The 20816-nt window shown below is 40.1% G+C and overlaps 2 protein-coding genes and 1 non-coding gene across 5 annotated transcripts in view; all 3 read left to right on the top strand.

Annotated features, from left to right (window-relative positions):
• Positions 1–425: 425 nt before the first annotated feature.
• Positions 426–13857, top strand: malt3 (MALT paracaspase 3). The gene is made up of 15 exons (XM_014124834.2): positions 426–704; positions 1553–1642; positions 1767–1891; positions 2002–2140; positions 2275–2450; positions 2671–2767; positions 3497–3538; positions 5243–5446; positions 6739–6916; positions 7062–7136; positions 7227–7354; positions 10600–10749; positions 11639–11793; positions 12826–12948; positions 13102–13857. The coding sequence occupies exons 2-15, from the start codon at positions 1624–1626 to the stop codon at positions 13432–13434; spliced, it is 1944 nt and encodes a 647-aa protein (XP_013980309.1). The 5' UTR covers positions 426–704; positions 1553–1623; the 3' UTR covers positions 13435–13857.
• Positions 13858–14450: 593 nt separating this feature from the next.
• trnah-gug (transfer RNA histidin (anticodon GUG)) lies at positions 14451–14522 on the top strand. The gene has a single exon. It is a non-coding gene; the product is annotated as a tRNA-His (tRNA).
• Positions 14523–15906: 1384 nt separating this feature from the next.
• The window catches only part of frmd5a (FERM domain containing 5a), a 110132-nt gene continuing 105222 nt past the window's right edge, over positions 15907–20816 (top strand). For 2 of the 3 annotated variants that reach the window (XM_014124837.2, XM_014124838.2), the window contains exon 1: positions 15911–16280. In XM_014124837.2, the coding sequence (XP_013980312.1) occupies positions 16179–16280 (102 nt within the window). In that variant the 5' untranslated portion in view covers positions 15911–16178. Of the gene's footprint in view, positions 16281–20816 lie in introns of all 3 variants that reach the window. The other variant, XM_014124840.2, reaches the window with a different exon arrangement.

Raw genomic sequence — 20816 nt, forward strand, 5'->3', positions numbered from 1 at the left:
TGTCAGTGTGCTTGGTTCTTACCCAGGGGCAGCCCCCATTTGATACTGCCTACCACTAAAGAGTTCTTCCAAAACACCCTTGAGAATGTGGGTTGTAAATTCATCCATCTGATCACATTGCTCAATTTTCCATTGCCTGCTTAGGTTACCTTCACACACTAAGCACAGAGGGCTACCAGCAAAGTGGGGTATTACATAAAATACATGAACTGTATTGCTATTTAATTCAATCCCAATTTAAACTAATAAGCACAAGAGTAATTTCATAAAACCAAAATACGTTTCATATAACGTAATAAGCCTATTTATTTCAAAAGTGAGAAGGTGGGAGCATTGTTGAGCATTTTTGAGAGACTTCATCAGTGAAATCAAAATTAATCGACATTTTAGATGTCTGTGCTATGTTATTGTTGTCCACGTGTGACTGTTGATCTTGTTGTGTTCGATAACTATTTCCCTAATTTAATAGCGTTAGTATTGCATTTCTTAACATATTTGATAAAATAGGGCTCATATACTACATCTACTACGGTAAAGGGCGGGTATCCTTGTTCCGGGAAAAAAGGATGTCCTTTTATTTTTTTTTATTGAGATAAAGTTTTGAGGATTCTCGATTAGTTACATTTTCGACTGTAGTTTGTTTGAGGCAGTCGAATGAATGCTCTTACAGTGTGGCATTTACATGGTGTTTGGTCGCAGTTCAGGTATGTACAAAACATTGATACAGGTAGCATACACAATAACCCTCTCTAGCCATAGAAATGTGTTGGATCACTTTTTCTATAATCATACTATTTGCGTGTTTACCAAAGACTTCTATATTTAATTTAATGTAAAAATACCTCTCACAATTACAACAATTAACATAGGCCTAGTGATTTTTTTTTCTATGACAATAAGATATTATCAAACACTAATAATTGTATAACATATTAATGTGTCTTCTTGCTTTTCAAGAGCTGAAACAACACAGCACATTATGGGATGAGTGTGCAGACAGGAATGTGTGGTGGTGATTCACTTGAGTTTATAGGCTACTAATGTGTGCGTCAGGACATTCTTATTGGTCAAGTAGTATACCCTATAACTAACAGTCACAATTTTGAGCTGTAGACTAGTAGAGGACATTGCTCAGGTCTAATTTTACAGCCATTAAACTGTAGAACTGTACAGCATATTGATAGTAGCATATAATTGTTACTACTCTGTAATAAGCCATTTTCAGGAAGATTATGATGGACAACTGTCCAGATTTTGCCGGCCAGCACAGATTGTGTTGCAAAGATGCTAGCCTATCAGTCTCTATTTCTCTGGAAATAGATGAATTGTCTTATGGTGATTGTCACATGCACAGTTGTAAAATGGGAAGTGGGGAGAAATCTGCTAGTCACACTTGCCAATGCACATTTGTTCCATTGTGTCCACAAACATAGTCATAGCCCTTATAAGACATCATCTCCACGTGTTCCTGTGATTTTTGGCTGCATTTTGATTTGTGTTGGTTGATACCCAGTCTGATGCCCATATTTTGTCTTTTTTTCACATCTTACAGGCAGCACAGTGCAGGAATGACCAGAACCGTCTATACTTGAGGTTTAGAAGCTCCTATTCCACACTGAAGTGATGAAAAACATGATCAGAGGTGTGCATTTCCCCAATTTATTTAGCAAATAAACTATGTTCCGTGATCTTTGATCAGTACACTGACATAAGATTATTTTTTAATAACAATTCTGTAATATAATGTTATCACTTTCCATTTTCAGACCTTGTCATTGTGCAGCATCCTGTTTCTGTGAGTGTACCACTGAACTATCAGGTGAAACTGAGTGTGAGAGCAGAGGGGACAGGTATCCTGAACTACCAGTGGTTCAAATCTGATGAAGAGGAGGTATGTGGTTGTGGAGGATTTTTGTAATTCTTGTCTGACACTGTATTATGTTGTCAATTCGTAGAGTAACACAGTGTATAACCAATGAAATGGCTAATGTTTTTTTTTAGGTATTTGGTGCAACCAGAGCAGATCTGACTGTCACAGCCCAGAGGTCTCAGCTCTACATTTGCCGAGTGAATGACCAGTTCTGCAACTGTGTGTTCAGTGAATGGGTCAAAGTAAAGGTCCCGGACATTGCTAAACCAGGTATAGGAATCGTCTATATTAGTTACTAGTTATAAGATAATATGTTTGCAATGCAGATGTTTAAAACTTCTTTGATCAATGCAGAGCACTATTTTGCATATAATGTATCGCTATTGCATTTTTTTTTTCTTTAGGTCTCCCAGTAGCCTGGCGAGGGGAGCTCCATATCGCTGTACACCCTGCACCCCAGACTGTCAGACAGGGGCAGAGACTCACCCTCAGCTGCTCTGCCTTTGGCATTCCCATCCCACACTACCAGTGGTACAGAAATGGACATCCTCTGCTGGGCAAAACCACTGACACCCTGCAGGTAACTCCAGTGTTTATTTACTCCTGTACTGAGGTCATCGTATTTACTCTGTCTTGACATTTGATCTGGCCGAGAGCCAATAGTGCTTCAGCAGTCCTATGTAAACATTGCAATTTAGAAGAACTTGGTTAATATTTAACATAAGGTTTTTTTTCTAGAATACTCTTATGTGCATGAGTAGAGCCAAACATTAATGGGAATCTGTTTGTGTCCCTTGTAGATACATAATGCAGAGGCAGACGATAGAGGAACATATCTCTGCTCTGTGTCCAATGTTGAAGAAGAAAGATGGACAGAGCCAGCTGATGTTGATATAGGTAAATAGAAATATGATAGAGCTCGAAGGGCATCTTTGCAAATAATTAGGAAGGAATGTGGTTGTTTATAGGAAGTCACCCCACTGTGAATGATGTTGTAAAATTATGGAGTCTACCTTTTGTGAATGTGGCTCTTTAATTATATATAGATATAGTGAATAGTGAATATAAAACCCAAAAGTCCTTCATAGTAGCACATGACAAAACAATAGCAACAGTTATTTGTTCAGTGGCATGAGCTTTACTATTAGCATTTTCTATTTTCCCTGACGAAGTCTACCACATAATACACTGTAAAGTAATTCCGCACTTTTCAATGAGCTAGTGGAATAGCTGTGAATATTTCGATTTCTGCACATGCCTCCCAGTACCTTTGTACAAAACTATCAAGTGGGTCTTTCCATTCTGCTGAGGATTTAAGGTACTTTCCCTTTGTTAAAGACAGAAATGGTAGGAAGTTGTCAGGCTCTCAACAGTGGGCAGGGTTAAATAGACAACATCTAAATTACTTGAAATGAAACTGGCCTTTGGATGTAGGTTCCCCTTTTGCATTTGAATGTGTTTTCTATGTTTTGACTCAACCAGTCTGAAGTAAAACAGAGGCCTTTAGCACGCTCATATTGCTTTTGATCTTGTTTGTTGTGTTTGATTGACAGATTGAAGTGTGATGTGTGAAGTTATGCACTGATTTCAACCTTTGTTTTTCTTTCTTTTTTCCATTTCATTCAGAGCCATCTAATCAACTCAAAGTCACAGCTCCAAAACTCACAGGTATGGCTCGGTGTAAATAAAGTATTAGTGTAAATAAAGTATTTGTAATTTTTAGAATGCAGTTTGAGCATTTCTTCATTGAAGAGGGGAACTGATGTAGCAGTATTTTCGGATATACAGTACCAGTCAAAAGTTGACACACATACTACTCATTCCAGGGTTTTTCTTAATTTTTTAACTATTTTCTACATTGTAGAATAATAGTGAAGACATCAAAACTATGAAATAACATATATGGAATCATGCATTAACAAAAAAGTGTTAAAGTTGCCACCCTTTGCCTTGATGACAGCTTTGCACACTCTTGGCATTCGCTCAACCAGCTTCATGAGGTAGTCACCTGGAATGCATTTAATTTAACAGGTGAATTTCTTTCCTTCTTAATGCATTTGAGCCAATCAGTTGTGTTGTGACAATGTAGGGCTGGTATACAGAAGATAGCCATATTTGGTAAAATACCAAGTCCATATTATGGCAAGAACAGCTCAAATAAGCAAAGAGAAATGACCGTGCATCATTACAAGACATCAGTCAGTCAATCCGGAAAATGTCAAGAACTTTGAAAGTTTCTTCCATCAAGCGCTATGATGAAACTGGCTCTCATGAGGACCGCCACAGGAAAGGAAGACCCAGAGTTACCTCTGCTGCAGAGGATAAGTTCATTACAATTACCAGCCTCAGAAATTGCAGCCCAAATAAATGCTTCACAGACTTTAAGTAACAGGGTCATCTCAACATCAACTCTTCAGAGGAGACTGCGTGAATCAGGCCTTCATGGTCGAATTGCTGCAAAGGAACCACTACTAAAGGACACCAATAATAAGAAGAGACTTGCTTGGGCCAAGAAACATGCGCAATGGACATTAGACCGGTGGAAATCTGTCGTTTGGTCTAATGAGTCCCAATTTCAGATTTTTGGTTCCAACCGCCATGTCTTTGTGAGACGCAGAGTAGGTGAACGGATGATCTCTGCATGTGTGGTTCCTACTGTGAAGCATGGAGGAGGAGGTGTGATGGTGTGGGGGTGCTTTGCTGGTGACACTGTCAGTGACTTATTTAGAATTCAAGGCACACTTAACTAGCATGGCTACCACAGCATTCTGCAGCAATACACCATCCTATCTGCTTTGCGCTTAGTGGGACTATCATTTATTTTTCAACAGGACAATGACTCAACACACCTCCAGGCTGTGTAAGGGCTATTTGACTAAGAAGGAGAGTGATGGAGTGCTGCGTCAGATGACCTGGCCTCCACAATCACCTGACCTCAACCCAATTGAGAAGGTTTGGGATGAGTTGAACTGTAGAGTGAAGGAATGGCAGCCAACAAGTGCTCAGCATATGTGGGAACTCCTTCAAGAGTGTTGGAAAAGCATTCCAGGGGAAGCTGGTTGAGAGAATGCCAAGAGTATGCAAAGCTGTCATCAAGGCGAGGGTTGCTACTTTGAAAAATCTCAAATTTGTTTAACACTTTTTTGGTTACTACATGATTCCATATGTGTTATTTCATAGTTTTGATGTGTTCACTATTATTCTACAATGTAGAAAATAGTCAAAATAAAGAAAAACTCTTGAATGAGTAGGTGTGTCCAAACTTTTGACTGGTACTGTATGCAGTTTCATGTTTCTACAGTTTAATTAGCTGTTCTTGTTATACAGTAAATTAACCCCGATTACTAATTCCACTATGGTCTTTCCGTTCAGCGACTGACAAAGTGGCCCTGCTTATTGGTAACCTCAACTACTCCCACCACCCGGACCTGATGGCCCCCACTATGGATGTCCATGAGCTGGCCAACCTGCTGCAGCAGCTGGGCTTCAGAGTGGTGTCTCTACTGGACCTCACCAGGGAGGAGATGCTGGCAGCCATTGAAAAGTTCATTCTTCTGCTTGACAGGGGCGTGTATGGTGAGTTCAATACTGTACAGTATTCTGGTGGTTACATTACAATGGAAAATGTATTTTGAATTGAGGTTTTTTCAGAGACTCTAAAAAGCTAACGATTAGAGTAATACTATTCCCCGCCTCAGATTAATAGGTGTAAATGTATAAAAAAAAGTATATGTTAAGTGGAAACTTCGTAGTCTGGTTAAGTTCCCTTTGAACTTATTCTGCTCTTTTCTGTTGAACTTGTTGAGGTCACAGTTCATAATGCTATGCTGCTGTTTTGAGATCTTATTAGTAGCTTGGTGTGAGTGTGGTTTAGCAGGCAGATAAGAGGTGGAAAGGAGAAGCATGGGTCTGTAGTGTTTGGTGTGAAAAGCCTTTCTATGTATAGCCTTTTCTAAAGGCCTGTGATACTTGTACTTTACAGAATTATTTAGTGCCTGTAAAGGGCTTTTAGCAACCCAGCAAACTGTCAGCTTATCTCCCTTTTATATTTTAGTCAAATAAGTAAACGTTCACACTGTTATTACAGGCACTGAGCCATACACATTACATTTTATTTGGTATGTAAGCATTTTTAAGAATGTATAACTTTCTGCCTCATCTAATAGTCCATGTGTGTGTGTTGTTGGCTGTTATAGAAAACGAGGTCAGCTTAATGTGAAACTAAAAAACAATCTAAAAAGTAGCAACCTGGCTTTCTATTATTTTTTTAGGTCCTGCACAGTTTATCTGTTTCCGCTGGACATAATACCTAGAAAGCAAGCAACATAATGGCTTGTTGATAAAGGACAGGGTAGTGTTGTGTGATATTCTACACAGTATATCTTTGATAAAATGAAACCGGCTAAAACATGGAGCCTTGTTTGACAGATGCATAAAGAGTATGAAACATGTAGCTACTGCGGCTCTACTACGTCTTACTTTTACTGCTCTGAAAACTCCTGACCTTTTTCATGTGCAGTTTCACCCTTTCTTCTTCTTTATCTCTACCTCACTCTGAACTGGAGTATACACTGAGTGTACAAAACATTAGGAACACCTTCCTAATATTGGGCTACACATCCTTTTGCACTCAGAACAGCCTCAATTTGTCGGGGTATGGACTGTGGTGTTCATAATGTTTTGTACACTCAGTGTACTCTTCTTGTGCTCTGAATTTACTATTTTACACCTATGAGAGACTTTTCTTTCCTGTGTTCATCTGATGAAGTAACAGTGATCGATGGATGGTAACTAACTCTAAATAGTAATTTTGGTGTATCACTGAAATACATAAAAAAATACCTGTAACGTTATGCTATCCCCTACAGCCCTGTTCTACTATGCTGGTCATGGGTACGAACGTTCAGGGAGGAACTACCTGGTGGCCATAGATGCTCCACAGCCCTACCGTCCAGAGAACTGTGTCTGTGTACAGAGGGTCATGCGCAAGATGCAGGAGAGACGGACTGCATTGAGTGTGGTCTTACTAGACACCTGCAGAACATGGTAGGCCTCCTGATGGACACCTCATGTTACTGTTTGTTGCTCTAGATCTTGTCCAACTTTTGTACAAACAGTATTATGATTGTGGAAGGACTAAAACAGGTGTTAAGTTGTATATTCGTGTTAAGTTGTATATTTGTATTTTTAGGTACAACCAAGATTGCATAGCTTCTGAAATCAGGCCCTTGGTACCCATGGGAAACACAGTGTATGGATATGCCACGTATGTATTTTTTGTGTATGTAACAACAACTTATTTTATGAGTGTTCATTCATGACCTGAAATCTAAATGACCTCCTGCTGCCTTAAAAGATGTGAAGATGCAGAGGCGTATGAGGTGCAGGACGGAGGGAAGAGCACTGGGATCTTCACCAAGTACCTGAACAAGCACATTCTGCAGCCGGAGAAGGTCACTCACGTCCTGGAGCAGGTCTCTGAGGGTCAGTGTTATTGTATGATAGGCTTTGCTCTTACAGTATGACGGTGGCTTTGCTTATAGTACTTCCCTCAGTCTGTGTGACTTTGGAATTTCAGGATGGATGTTTTGACATACTGTTAACACCAATCCATGACTCATATGGGAAACCCCTGTATTTCTTTTGACCAAAAAATACCCAAGAAAGACTAAATTCCCTGCTAATGAGAGCAGAATAACTTTGTCTTCTTAGGTGACTCTGGGTTCTGTAGCTCCTCTATATGAGATGCACAGTAGTGTCTGTAAACAGGGTCAGTGTGGAAGTTGTTGTTGGATGGAGCACAGACATTTTCACATCCTAAAGGTTCAATGCAGCTGTTTTTATCTCAATCTCAAATCATTTCTGGTTAACAATTAATTTCCTTACTGTGATTGTTTTCAATTAAATGGTTAAAAAAAGAACAAAAACTTCTTAGCAAAGTTCAATTTCTCAAGCAAGAATTTAGCTTGAACTTTCTGGGAGTGGTCTGAGTGGGGAGGGGAAAACTGAAAACTAGCTGTTATTGGCAGAGAGGTTTGGAACTCTTTATTGGTCTATTAACTAATTTACCACCTGGTGACATAACCAGGCAGGCCAAAACTCCATCCCACCAACACAGGATGACATTTCAGGCGGTCTTTTCAAACAGCTCTTACACTAAAAGGGCATTATCATAATTTTCACAGTATTATTCCATCCTCAGTGTGGAAATATAAAACACATGTAAATCACATTTTTGACCGCACTGGGCCTTTAACGTTTCTCCATCACTAACTACTCCCACTGGTGCAGCAGATAGCAGTGGGCGGCGCTTGGAGGGCTGCTTGTTTTATTGTTTGTTACATTCCCCAGCACGAAATCAAAGTGTCACTCAAAGGGGGAACAAACAACCCAAACAGATGGGTTTCAGGAGGGGTTCTGAAAGACACTCACTGAAAGTTGACTAGCAACATCAACTGGAACCTAAAAGACACACACCATGAGCGCACAATAAATTTGCCCAAGAGGCAAACAAAAGAAAGACCCACACCAAACTTAAAGACAGGAATCAAACCAAAAAGGTGGAGCAAACAAAATCAAACAAGGGAACACTTTTCTATAAATCAAATAGGACGCACCAACTGAAGGTGTTGACCCTCCACATCTCTCAAGACAATTGGAGCACTGGGCCAGCCACTCTTGAATAGCACCTGGGCCGGCCAGCACAGGTGAAACACCTTCCCACTAACGAGACGTAAACCAGAACAGGTGTAACACGTACTGAGTAACGAGGTGACACCACTCAGCGCCCCCTACGTGCTAACGATCTATACGTGCTAAAGTCCAACCTCAAAACATAATTGGAAAAACCAAAACCTCAAATAAAATCACATTTTATTGGTCACATACACGTGTTTAGCAGATGTTATTGCGGATGTAGCGAAATGCTTGAAAACCTGTAACATGTTTGATGGTCTCTCTGGTAACATAACTTTGTGGGACAGAGCTGCATTAGCATGTGACCTCATTCTCTGGAAATTCACACTGTTGGTCGGAGCACAGCAGGAAACCTGAGAGCAGTAGAGTTAAAGACAGCTGCTCTGGCGTGTGTGTGTACCCCCCTACACTGCTCTCCTGTGGTCAATCAGCTCCAGCTCCAGTGATCCTGCATAACTTAACACAGCCCATCCAAGGAGGTGCTGGTACAGTACTGCTTTGGTTGACTGATGAATTGTCAGTGGCTGTAACGGTCGGACCTTGGCACAGAAGCTCACGGCTTACATAAGAGATATATTTACTGCACCGTTACTCACTGGGACATTGTGAAAACAAACGTGACACAATACATTTTATTTCAGGTTTACAGCTACATTTCTGAAAGTGTAATCATGAATGAATCGTGAATAATGATGAGTTAGAACGTTACAGAGAAATAAATATCATACCCCCAAAAATTGCTAACCTCCCCTGTTATTGGTAATGGTGAGTTAGCGTGTTTTGGGGGCATGATCTTTGTGCATCTGTAACTTTCATTCATTCATGGATATCCGTAATCATGGTAGCATCCACATTAATATAGAAGTGTTGAGAAGCATATTCTATTCATATTTACAATAAAAGTGACTCCAATACATTATTTACCATTAATTTATATTGGGCACAACATAATCCAAAACACAACCAAAACAATCTGTAAATGCAGCCAACAAGTTTGTAGAGTCACAAGCTTGAGGTAGTCAATGCATGCTAGGAATATGGAACCAAATACTAAACGTTTGACTTAATTTAATATTCTAAGTGAATTTGTTCAAATACTTATGGGGGGACTAGATACATAAAGTGCATTCATTTCTACACGGTAAAACAGATATGTATGAAAATACCCTTGAATAAAAGGTGACATTTTGTACTGCAGGGATCATCAACTAGGTTCAGCCGTGGGGCCGATTTGTCTCTTGAGCTCATGGTCGGGGGACCAGAACATAATTACTAATAATTTGTAGACTGCAAATTGACCTCAAGAAGCCCAAACAGATATCAAATTTGAGTAAAACATAATAATTTCAAACATTGCTTACATTTGTGTATGATCTCGTTTCTCTATTATGCGTGGGAATACTTTGTCGAACAGCTGCATTTATCAGAATCGTATTTTAGACCTTATAACAACCGTTGCTAATTCATGTCTAGGAAATAATATTCACTGAAGTGACAGATCATGAGACCATGTTCCCAGAACCTCATTTGAAGAATTATGATCTATGTCCTGCTTGTCTTCAAGTTATTTATTAATGGAAAAATAGTTGATGATGAACTGCTGTTCACTCAACTCTAATGGAAACATGGCGAAGACAGCTTGCTTAAAATATGTACTAAAGCCATATCCTCTGCAAGGCTTAGAGTAAGCCTGTATCCAGGGCCCTGAATAGGGTTTCAGTGTATCAGTTGTCCCTTTTCAGTTGTCCCCGTAGGCCCTCATTGTAAATAATATTTTTTTCTTAGCTGACTTGCCGAGTTAAATAAAGGTTACATTTAAAATGTAAAAAAATGCACATCTGGCCCACAATGCCTTATACATGCCTGTCATCTAAACATTCACTCTTATTATCCACATGTTTATAATTTCAGAGCCTTTACATCAGTCAAATAGTATTGTTATTTTCATTTCAGTCCTACTATTGAACCTTCCTTAAGAACAGCTGTTACCTTGGCAGCATAGGCTAACCTTTAACATTTACCCTGTTCCTCAGATCTAGGTAGAGACCCTCTGGTCACAGGGAAGCAGGCGGTGGAGATCAAACACACGCTGAAGGAGCCTCGCTCCCTAACAGATCCGGTCAGGACCACCGGCCACACTGGGGAGCTACGTCTGAGAGATGCCTGCTGGAGACATGCCAACGGTAAGTTTTTACACCACAATATCCGCAATCCAGACCCATTTTCACAATAAATGGTAATCTAAAGACACTATTGATAAATTATTGTGTGTATGTCAAGTGCTGTTCTTATTTTAGATGCATTAGCAATGGTATGGTGTGTGATTTGCTATGAAATACTGTAATGTAATTTTCTTGCCCTAAGCTAGTCTTATCAAGAAAGAGGAATAGCAATATGTTCCCTCCTCCCTACACCCCCTCCAGTTCGGCATGTGATATGGATGTGGCTGTTAAAAACAGTGTGGTTTAGCATGAGTCATGACCATCACACCACCATTCAATAATTGACAGTTTATTTCTGGTGATAACAGACAGGGAACTTATTTGTATATTTAAAGTCAACTATAAGCTTATTTCACTCACAGTATATCAGTGGTATGCATAACAGAAGGGAATATACTTTTGTTGTCCCCCTGTCACCTAGGAACTTGCTTATCGTGTATTATTTATTCAAATAGAATGTTGTCATCACTGAAGTTCTTGAAAATCCCCATGTATATTTTTGCCTCATATTTTAAAGAACAAACTCCTACTGTAACCTTTCTCAAGGACAAGTTGACATCTGATAGAATAAACTTTTCTGATAACTTGCCTGGCCAATTCTCTTATCTAGTCTGTCTCCTAGAGATAAAATCAAATCAAATAAAAATGTATTAGTCACATGCGCCGAATACAACAGTATACATCAATTCAACAGTATAATACAGTGAAATGCTTACTTACGAGCCCCTAACCGACAGTGCAGTTTCAAAAAATACGGATAAGAATAAGAGATAGCATCCTATGTCAGATGCTTTCTGACATAGGATTTGTATCTTAAAACTGTCTTTCCATGTGATATCATCCCACACAGAGCTACCACGTCAGAAGCTGCTTATTTTCCCCTGTGGAGTTGAGGTGGAGGTCAGCTTCTCAGCCTTGTTCTCTAATGTCATGGTTGCATTCGGCACAGTGAAAACCACTGGCCCCAGGACCCAGGACTGCACTGTTACTCTGAGGAGCACACCTGTGAGTCACCTCTTCACGTTTACTTGTTGAAACCTGCCACATTATGTAGAGGGCAGGGTGTGGTGAACAAACACCCCCTAATAAGAATTTTGATTTAGTTGCATAACTTCATATGACACTGCAGATAAATATTTGATTGAAAGGACTTTATAACTCCTTGTGAGACCCTAGAAATGTATGCATCATTGTATCCATCTGTAGGCTACACTCACAACCAAACTGAAAACAGAAGGTTAAGAAAATATGTTTGGGAGAAGGTTCTAAGAGTTGGTTCTGCAAATGGTGTCTGAACTATTTTAGTTTGTGGTCACAGCTCTCAAGGCTAAAATTGTCGTATAGATATTGATCTGAACCTGACACGTTTATTTCTCATAAAACAACGTTTTATATGTAGAGAACATGCAGGTACAAAGGTTGTCAAGAGCGCAGAGTCATCCCCTCTCTAGACTCTAGGGTATATCTTATGCACAGCACACTTATTGGCATAGTTCTGCCTTACGCGGCGTATACCCTCTTGGCTTTCACGACAGCGTAACACAGTCATTGAATGATGTTTCCCATTTACAAGAATGTTGTGCCCATATATAGAGTTCCTAGCTGTAATAAATGGCAGAAGTGAGAAACAAGAGCAGGAAATTGGTGCACAACAGCTTATCAAGTGTTTGCTTCTGTGGCGTGATAACTCCTTGGAGCATACTGACACCTAGTGGTTCAATGCATTATTTTCCCCGTAAACAAAATCAATATACCATGTACGCGTAACCTTTATATAACTAGGCAAGTCAGTTAAGAACAAGTTCTTACTTACAATGACAGCCTACTGGGGAACAGTGGGTTAACTGCCTTGTTCAGGGGCAGAACGACAGATTTTTACCTTGTCAGCTTGGGGATTCAATCCAGCAACCTTTCAAGTTACTGGCCCAACGCTCTAACCACCTGCCACCCCATGTATAATGTGTATAATAATAATAAGTTGGTGTGACAGGTTTTGTTGTAGTTGCCTGATGTATTTTATTCCCAACCTCTGTCTAGGCAATGGAGGATATCTTCTCTAGTCCTGGCAGGTCAGGTGAAATGGACTCTCTTTTGCTAAACAACTTGGTTGCTGAAAACCCTGACTGTAGCCTCAGACTTTGTGGCCTTCAAAAGCTCCAGGTATGCTTACTTTCTGCTTCCTCATATTTAAAATTGAAAGTAAGCAATAATATGGTAGAAATGTTTACAAATTGCAATCTATCATTTATTCAATGGTTAACTAAAAGTGTGAATAAAAATCTATATTCTGTTTTTTTTCTCTCTGTTCCAAAGGGATCCTTAGTGATAAAGGTGGACCTACACTATACCCACACGGGCAGCAAGCTGCGGCTGCAAGAGAGCAAACAACTAGACATAGGAAAGCCTTTGGTAGCATCCTGTGATCAGTACAGGGGACAGCAAGCATTGGTGACCCAGAGACAAGAAGGTGCCCCTTCCCAGAGTATGGGCCACGTTTCACACAGCAAGCAGCCCCCACGTCAAACATTGGGCCAGCCAGGTCGCCCCTTCACCAGGAAGGCAGAGTGTGCTGCCAAAGTCCCTACTGCAAGGAGCAACGAACCAGAGGAGAATGATGAGACTGAGCCTCAAGACTTTACCTTCTGATTTCCGCTCTCCACGTCTTTGGAAAAAGGATAGTTTAGTAGTAGTAGTGACTAGTGTAGTCAATTGGATATTTGCTGTTTAGGCTTAAAGCAATGCACATAATTAAATCAGCATGATACATTCTATTTCTCTGGTTAGGCTACATTTCATCAGTTTAATGATGGTTATGAGGTGTGTGTGTGTGTCAGTGTATGTATACATGTGGCATGTGAGTTTGAGGAGATGATCTCCTGGATTATGTTCCTCTCTTAAAGCACTATTCGGTTCGTAGTTCTCAGCATGATACTCAAGCAATATTTATTCTTAAACGATCACAGTATGAAAAAAGCTGACTTTTCTACATGCTTGTGAATAATAACAATAATAATACAGATTTCAGCTCTTATGTACCTGTATATAACTATTAAAATGAATGAAATACCATTTTTAGTACTGTATTATTCAAGATTCATTTATGATTAACACAATTTGTGGTTTTATATTTTAACTACTTTAATATATTTATTAATATATAGCCTATGTTAACCATATTAACAAAAATCCTACAATTCATTACAATTTCCATAAACTGAAAGAAAAAATACAATAATTCAGACAAAAGACAAAGTCAAGAAAGGTTAGCTAAAATAAACGTCATATAAGCAGACATGATGAGCAGATGAAGAACAATAGGATATTAGCTAACTAATTCCATTTGCAAAAAAAATAAGAAGAATCCTAAACATTTATGACTGAAATGTACCAAACAAAAATACATAGCTAAATATACAGATTCAAATAGTTTTTAAACATGGTGTCACATTTTCAGATTCAGTTTACTAAACATAGCATTCGACATTCGAAAGGTCAATAAAATACAGAAAACACTATCATTACCTCATAAAGAAAAAGTAATCTAGCTAGCTCACTAGCTATAGTTTCATCGATTTTAATAACTATCATTGCGAATATGCCGCTGCATGCATACTGGGTTATAAACCTAATATCTCCAATCGTTGTACAAGCCCTGGTAGCTCGCCGTGATCGTATAGTGGTTAGTACTCTGCGTTGTGGCCGCAGCAACCCCGGTTCGAATCCGGGTCACGGCATTGCAAACACAATGTCACGGCAAAAGGGTAGATTTTTTCTGGATTGTGTTGTTCTTTTTTTTAAGCTTCAAAATGTTTTATAAGTTATCCTCGTTCAGTCATTGCTTGTCGAAGCAATTTTCCGAACAGAGCAAACCTATGAAGTCGGCTGTAGTCATTCAGATGAAATGTGTTATATGTCCGCTAGGGGGTGGAAGAGTCGCTATTCGATAATTGTTGTGCTGAGACTATTGCGCGAAAAGCCATCAATCAAATCAATCAATCAGATGTATTTATAAAGCCCTTTTTACATCAGCATTCGTCACAAAGTGCTTATACAAAAAGATTTGGCATTGGTCCTCAGATCCTAAAAAAGGCTAAGCTTCCTGCCATCCAGGACTTCCATACCAGACGGTGTCAGCAGAAGGCCCTAAAAATTGTCAGACACCCAAGTCATAGACTGTTCTCTCTGCTACCGCACGGCAAGCGGTACCGCAGCGCCAAGTCTAGGTCCAAAAGACTCCTTAAAACAGCTTCTACCCCCAAGCCTTAAGACTGCCGAACAGTTAATTAAATAGCTACTCAGACTATTTGCATTGACCCCCACTCCCTTTTTTTACGCTACTGCTGCTCACTGTTTATTATCAAGTCATTTTACCCCTACCTACATGTACATATTATCTCAATTACATAGACTAACCTGTAATTTACCCCCCTCTGTACCGGTACTGTATATAGCCTCGTTATTTATATTTTATTATGTTGTCTTTTTTTAACTTTATTTAGTAAATATTTTCTTAACTATTAACTTTATTAAAACTGTATTGTTGGTTAAGGGCTTGTAAGTAATACTTTCACGGTAAGGTCTACAACTGCTGTATTCGGCGGATGTGAAAAATACGATTTGATTTGAATTACGAGAAGACACCCTGTCTATTATTTTGTCTTGTGTCTTAGGCTACTATCTGTAAACTCAAAAATATTTGGTATAAATAAGTGGATAAATGTATTTTCATGATTGCTCTGGCTATGGCCAGAGTCATACAATTGGGAAATAAATTCGGAAGAGGGATAGCTATCCCGGACGCAAGATGGTGGTATTATTCCTTTTAAGTCATTTGTCATAAACGACGCAGCCTAAAATGAATAATACCGCCATCTTGCGTCTGGTTGGGCTACCCCTCATTCGTTTGACTTTAGGCGCTAAACATTGATAAACATGGAATGCATATGAGACTGAAAACACCACATGTGGACCTCCTAGTGCCAATTGGTGGCTTAAGAAAATTAAAGGATGAAATATTCATTTTTGGTATTGCTTATTTAGGGCTTCTGCCCATTTTGTGGACATCGCTCCCGTTGGTTCTCATTGACGTCTGTCTATTCTAAGGGACCGCCCTCTAGCTCAAGTTGCAAGTGGTGAATGGTCACCCATCGTTCGGCCACGGTTTTGCTCCTGGATCTGGATGCGAGCGTCATTTCAATGATTCCGCACTGTGGCCAGTGTCTGTGTTGTGTTAACTTCATGGGATAGACAATGCTGCGTCTTGGCAGTAGAATCTTCAGCTGCTGCTAGTCTGGTTGATCGGAAAATGTAGTCATTCAGTGACATTGCTTACATGCTGTGTTTAGTTTATTGTTCTGGTCCTAGACGCAGACCAGCAATTCTGTGAGAAGATGTTGAGCCGAATAATGAGTGGCAGCATCAGGAATCTGGATAGAGAATATGACTGCACCGTCAGACTCCTGGATGATACGGAATACACATGCACAATTCAGGTCAGTCACGTGCTCTATATTTTTACAATAACTGTTTTCCCTCCGCAGAGCATATGGTAAGGCAAGTGCTGCAATTGTCTCCATATAGAAAAGCACGCACAGTGTTTAAAGGATGTTACTACCGCAAGGGTCCGTGCTATCCGGCATCCTTGGGACGTCCATACCTCCATTGAAGTTAACATTTAAAATGGTTAAGGTAAGGGCTAAGGTTAGGCTTTAGAGTATGGACGTCCCAAGGATTCTGGATAGCACTGACCCTTCAGAAAGTGCCCGCATCCCGCAGGTCCACATAGGCATGATCTGAATCTATTGCTGTGTGAATAACTTGTTTTCTAACACATTTTTGCCGTAGCCTATGCAGGGATCATCAACGTGGGCCGATGTTCTCTTGAGCGTATGGTCGGGCCGCAGGAACATAATTACAAATAATTGTGTAGACCGCAAATTGACCGCAAGAAGCCCAAACATAAATAATGTTAGACTAAAACATAATAATTTCAAACCTTGCTTACGTTTGTATACGATCACGTGTATCTATTATGCGTGAGAATAGTTGGGAACAGATTTCTTAAATAAAAATTACTCGGCGCTGAGCTCCTTGTGTTTTTCCAGTCTATTATGCCCAACAATAATACAAATAATATTTGTATTTCTTTTTTGCTCAGAAAATTTTGGGGGCCAAATAAAACCACCCGCAGACCACTCGCAGGCAGTTGGGAACTCTGGTCTATGCCATCTGACCTGATGCACCTAGAGCAGGGTTTCCAAACTCAGTCCTGGGGCCTCCATGGGTGTACTTTAGTTTTCCCCCCTAGCACTACACAGCTGATTCAAATAATCAAAGCTTGATGATGAGTTCATTATTTGAATCAACTGTGTAGTGCTAGGGCAAAAATGTGCTCCCAGGGGGGCCTCAGGGTGGAGTTTGGGAAATCCTGACATAGAGGATGTCCTATAGGTAACTGTACGTCCAACGTGGATTATCTGTATGATAATCCACCAGCCACATTACCTTATCGGCGTTTTTGTTGCTGACATAGACTAAACATGGCAAAAGGAAATGGTTTATAACAGACACATAATCTAGCGTACTAGTGGAATTGTTATTTTTCACTATCATGACAGCGCTGGAAGTAGGGGTTTGAAAAGTGATCAACAGTCTTCAGGTTTTATATTTGAATCTGTCAACAGTTTTAAGAGTTCCCTGTTATTATTACTTGAAATAGGATTTTACATTTATGCTCTTATCCAGAGCAACTTACAGTAGTGAATGCATACATTTCATACATTTTTTTTGCACTGGCCCCCCGTGGACTGGAGTAGTGGCCCCCCATGGGAATAGAACCCACAACCTTGGTGTTGCACACACTATGCTGGGCATTGCAAACACCATGCTCTACCAACTGAGCCACAGGGAAGCTGAAGAGCAATTTATTTACTGAAACTGTTATGAGCCCGTATATAGTTCACTACTATATGTAGACATAGAAATATAATTTAAAAAGTTTTGTAGAAAGTAAAGTGAGATAGATTTCCTGTAGAAATCAAAGTGAAATTGATTTCCTGTAAGGGAAGATAAGAAGGAGTAAGGTGGTTGTTTCTTTTTATTTTGTTTGCTGCCTGTCTTGCTTTGATGTATCCTTCATTTTATCTTCAGCTTGAAATAAAGGTAGGGGAGAGGACCGATCAGAATCAATTACAGTAAGTTTGTGTGTGTGTTTATCTGTGGATCATCGTTCCTCAGAAGTTAGTGGGGAGAGCTGTCTCCTGGACTGAGGAAATCCCTAGAGGGCTCCTACTATTTTTAACACATTGAGACATTCAACAAATCTTGTAGAAGGAAAAATGATTAAGGTTTAGGGACACCTGTATGATGCAATGAAATGTTAAAGCTGCAGTCATTGTTTCTGTTATTTTGCTGAAAGATTTCCCTTTTGGTTGCATGCATCTCTGTTGGAGATATATTTAAAATAAAATAAAATTGTATTTGTCACATGCGCCAAATACAACAGGTGTAGACCTTACAGTGAAATGCTTTCTTACAAGCCCTTAACAACAATGCAGTTTTAAGAAAAATACCTAAATAACTTAGAAATAAAAGTAAGAAATATACAAACAAATTACAAATTAAAGAGCAGCAATAAAATAACAATAGCGAGGCTATATACAGGGGGTACCGGCACAGAGTCAATGTGTGGGGGCACCGGTTAGTCAAGGTAATTGAGGTAATATATCAATGTGGGTAGAGTTATTAAAGTGACTTATGCATAGATAATGTCAGAGAGGCAGCATCAGGAATCTGGATAGAGCATCAGTCAGAGAGAACAGTCTATGACTAGGATGGCCGGAGTCTTTGACAATTTTTAGGGCCTTCCTCTGACACCACCTGGTATAGAGTTCCTGGATGGCAGGAAGCTTGGCCCTAGTGATGTACTGGGCCACACGCACTACCCTCTGTAGTGCCTTGCAGTCGGAGGCCTAGCAGTTAACATACCAGGCAGTGATGCAACCAGTCACGATGCTATCGATGGTGCAGCTGTAGAACCTTTTCGCTCTAGAGTTGATGATATGAGATAGAATCTCAGAGCTCCAGGAGAGTGAGAGTGATTTCAGAAGGCCCATCTTGTAAACAGGCCATATTAACAGCCCTTGTATTCCTGCTAGTGCCTTGAGGCTGAGCTGAAGTCATGGGGGTGAGGAGTGATGAAGCAGAAAGTGTCTGCCTATTCTCTGCTCTGGCAGTCTGGACTGGAGTAGTGGCTGGCTACTTCTTTTGTTCTCTCTCGACCTGACTGCAGTTCGGTGGTCGTTACCGACTTCAGTGGGCAAATGCTCATCTTTGATGGCCACTCACGCTGGAGAAGTGTGTTCTTCACGGATTAATCTTGGTTTCAACTGTACCGGGCAGATTGCAGACAGTGTGTATGGTGTCGTGTGGGTGAGCGGTTTGCTGATGTCAATGTTGTGAAGAGGGCCCCATGGTGGAGGTGGAGTTATGTTATGGGCAGGCATAAGCTATGGGCAACGAACACAGTTGCATTTTATTAATGCCAATTTAAATGCACAGAGATACCGTGATGTTATCATTGTCGTGATCATTGTCGAGATCATGTCGAGATCATGGCCCATTGTCGTGCCATTCATCTGCCGCCATCACCTCATGTTTCAGCATGATAATGCACAGCCTCATGTTGCAAGGACCTGTACACAATTCCTGGAAGATGAAAATGTCCCAGTTCTTCCATGGCCTGCATACTCATCAAACATGTCACCCATTGATCATGTTTGGGATGCTCTGGATCGACAGCGTGTTCCAGTCCCGGCCAATATCCAGAAACTTCAAACAGCCATTGAAGAGGAGTGGGACAACATTCCACGGGCCACAATCAAGAGCCTGATCAACTCTATGCGAAGGAGATGTGTCGCGCTGCATGAGGAAAATGGTGGTCACACCAGATACTGATGCATTTTCTGATCCAAGCCATACCTTTTTTTTAAAGGTATCTGTGACCACAGATAGATGCATATCATGTGTAATCCATACATTAGGGCCTAATAAATGTATTTCAATTGACTGGTTTCCTTAAATTAACTGTAACTCAGTAAAATCTTTGTTGCATGTTGCGTTTATATTTTTGTTCAGTGTACATGTTAACTCCCCAAATTATTGGATGGCCTGCCAAAAATGTAAGATTTTTTTAATGCACTGCAGATTGTGTGTGGACCAAAAAGTCCTGCAGTGAGGAATTACAATCTTCAGAGAATGTTTTTCTAACTTATCTGCAAATAGTCGTTGTCTAAAGCAGTAGTAATCGTTTGACAGTCAGTTAGACAAATGAACAGCTCTTTCACAGATGCGATTTGTTTCTTGACATTCATCAAAAATAGCAGTTCAAAAATAACTAGTAATGATGTGGCTAGGGTAGGGGTTCCCAAACTTTTTTGGCCCACGACCCTATTTTGATATCTGAAAATTATCGCAACCCCAACCATGTGAAAAAAATTATGTAATTAACAGCCAATGTTTACTTTTTTATTTGGGGCTATTGCAATCAATTGAAAAACATTCTAACAGTATTTCTGATTGTCTTCTCAACTCACCATCTACCATCACATACTTTTAATGTGGGGCTATGACAGTCAATCACAAATTACTCTGACATAATGTCTCTTATCTCACCACCATTAATGAGATGGGTGTGCTTGATGCATGTCGTGTCGGAACCTCTGAAAGTTAGGGGGCGTGATCGACAGTGCCAATTCATCTCTGCTGTCACATCTCACCTGGATCGATATTTGGTTTTAATGCAGATGGGAGCACTGAATCCAGCTTCACACAGATATGAGCTGGCAAAGGGTAGCATGAGTTTTATGGTGCTTTCAAGACAACTGGGAACTCTGAAAAATGCGAGGTCAAATCATAAGGTCAATTTGGGATCTTCAGGTCAGAATGTCGGAGCTCTAGAAAGAGGCCCGAGTTCACGAGTTGGAATTCTGAGTTGGATGACCATTCTAAACAATTTTTCCCAGTCAGAG

The sequence above is a fragment of the Salmo salar genome, chromosome ssa10 (assembly GCF_905237065.1).
Source record: "Salmo salar chromosome ssa10, Ssal_v3.1, whole genome shotgun sequence".
NCBI classification, from domain to species: Eukaryota; Metazoa; Chordata; class Actinopteri; order Salmoniformes; family Salmonidae; genus Salmo; species Salmo salar.

What these genes read in the sequence shown, in the direction of transcription:
- malt3 (XM_014124834.2), top strand. An exon ending in GCCAGCTGATGTTGATATAG is followed by an intron (nt 2,768 to 3,496) that starts GTAAATAGAAAT and finishes CATTTCATTCAG; the next exon opens with AGCCATCTAATCAACTCAAA. An exon ending in CACAGCTCCAAAACTCACAG is followed by an intron (nt 3,539 to 5,242) that starts GTATGGCTCGGT and finishes CTTTCCGTTCAG; the next exon opens with CGACTGACAAAGTGGCCCTG.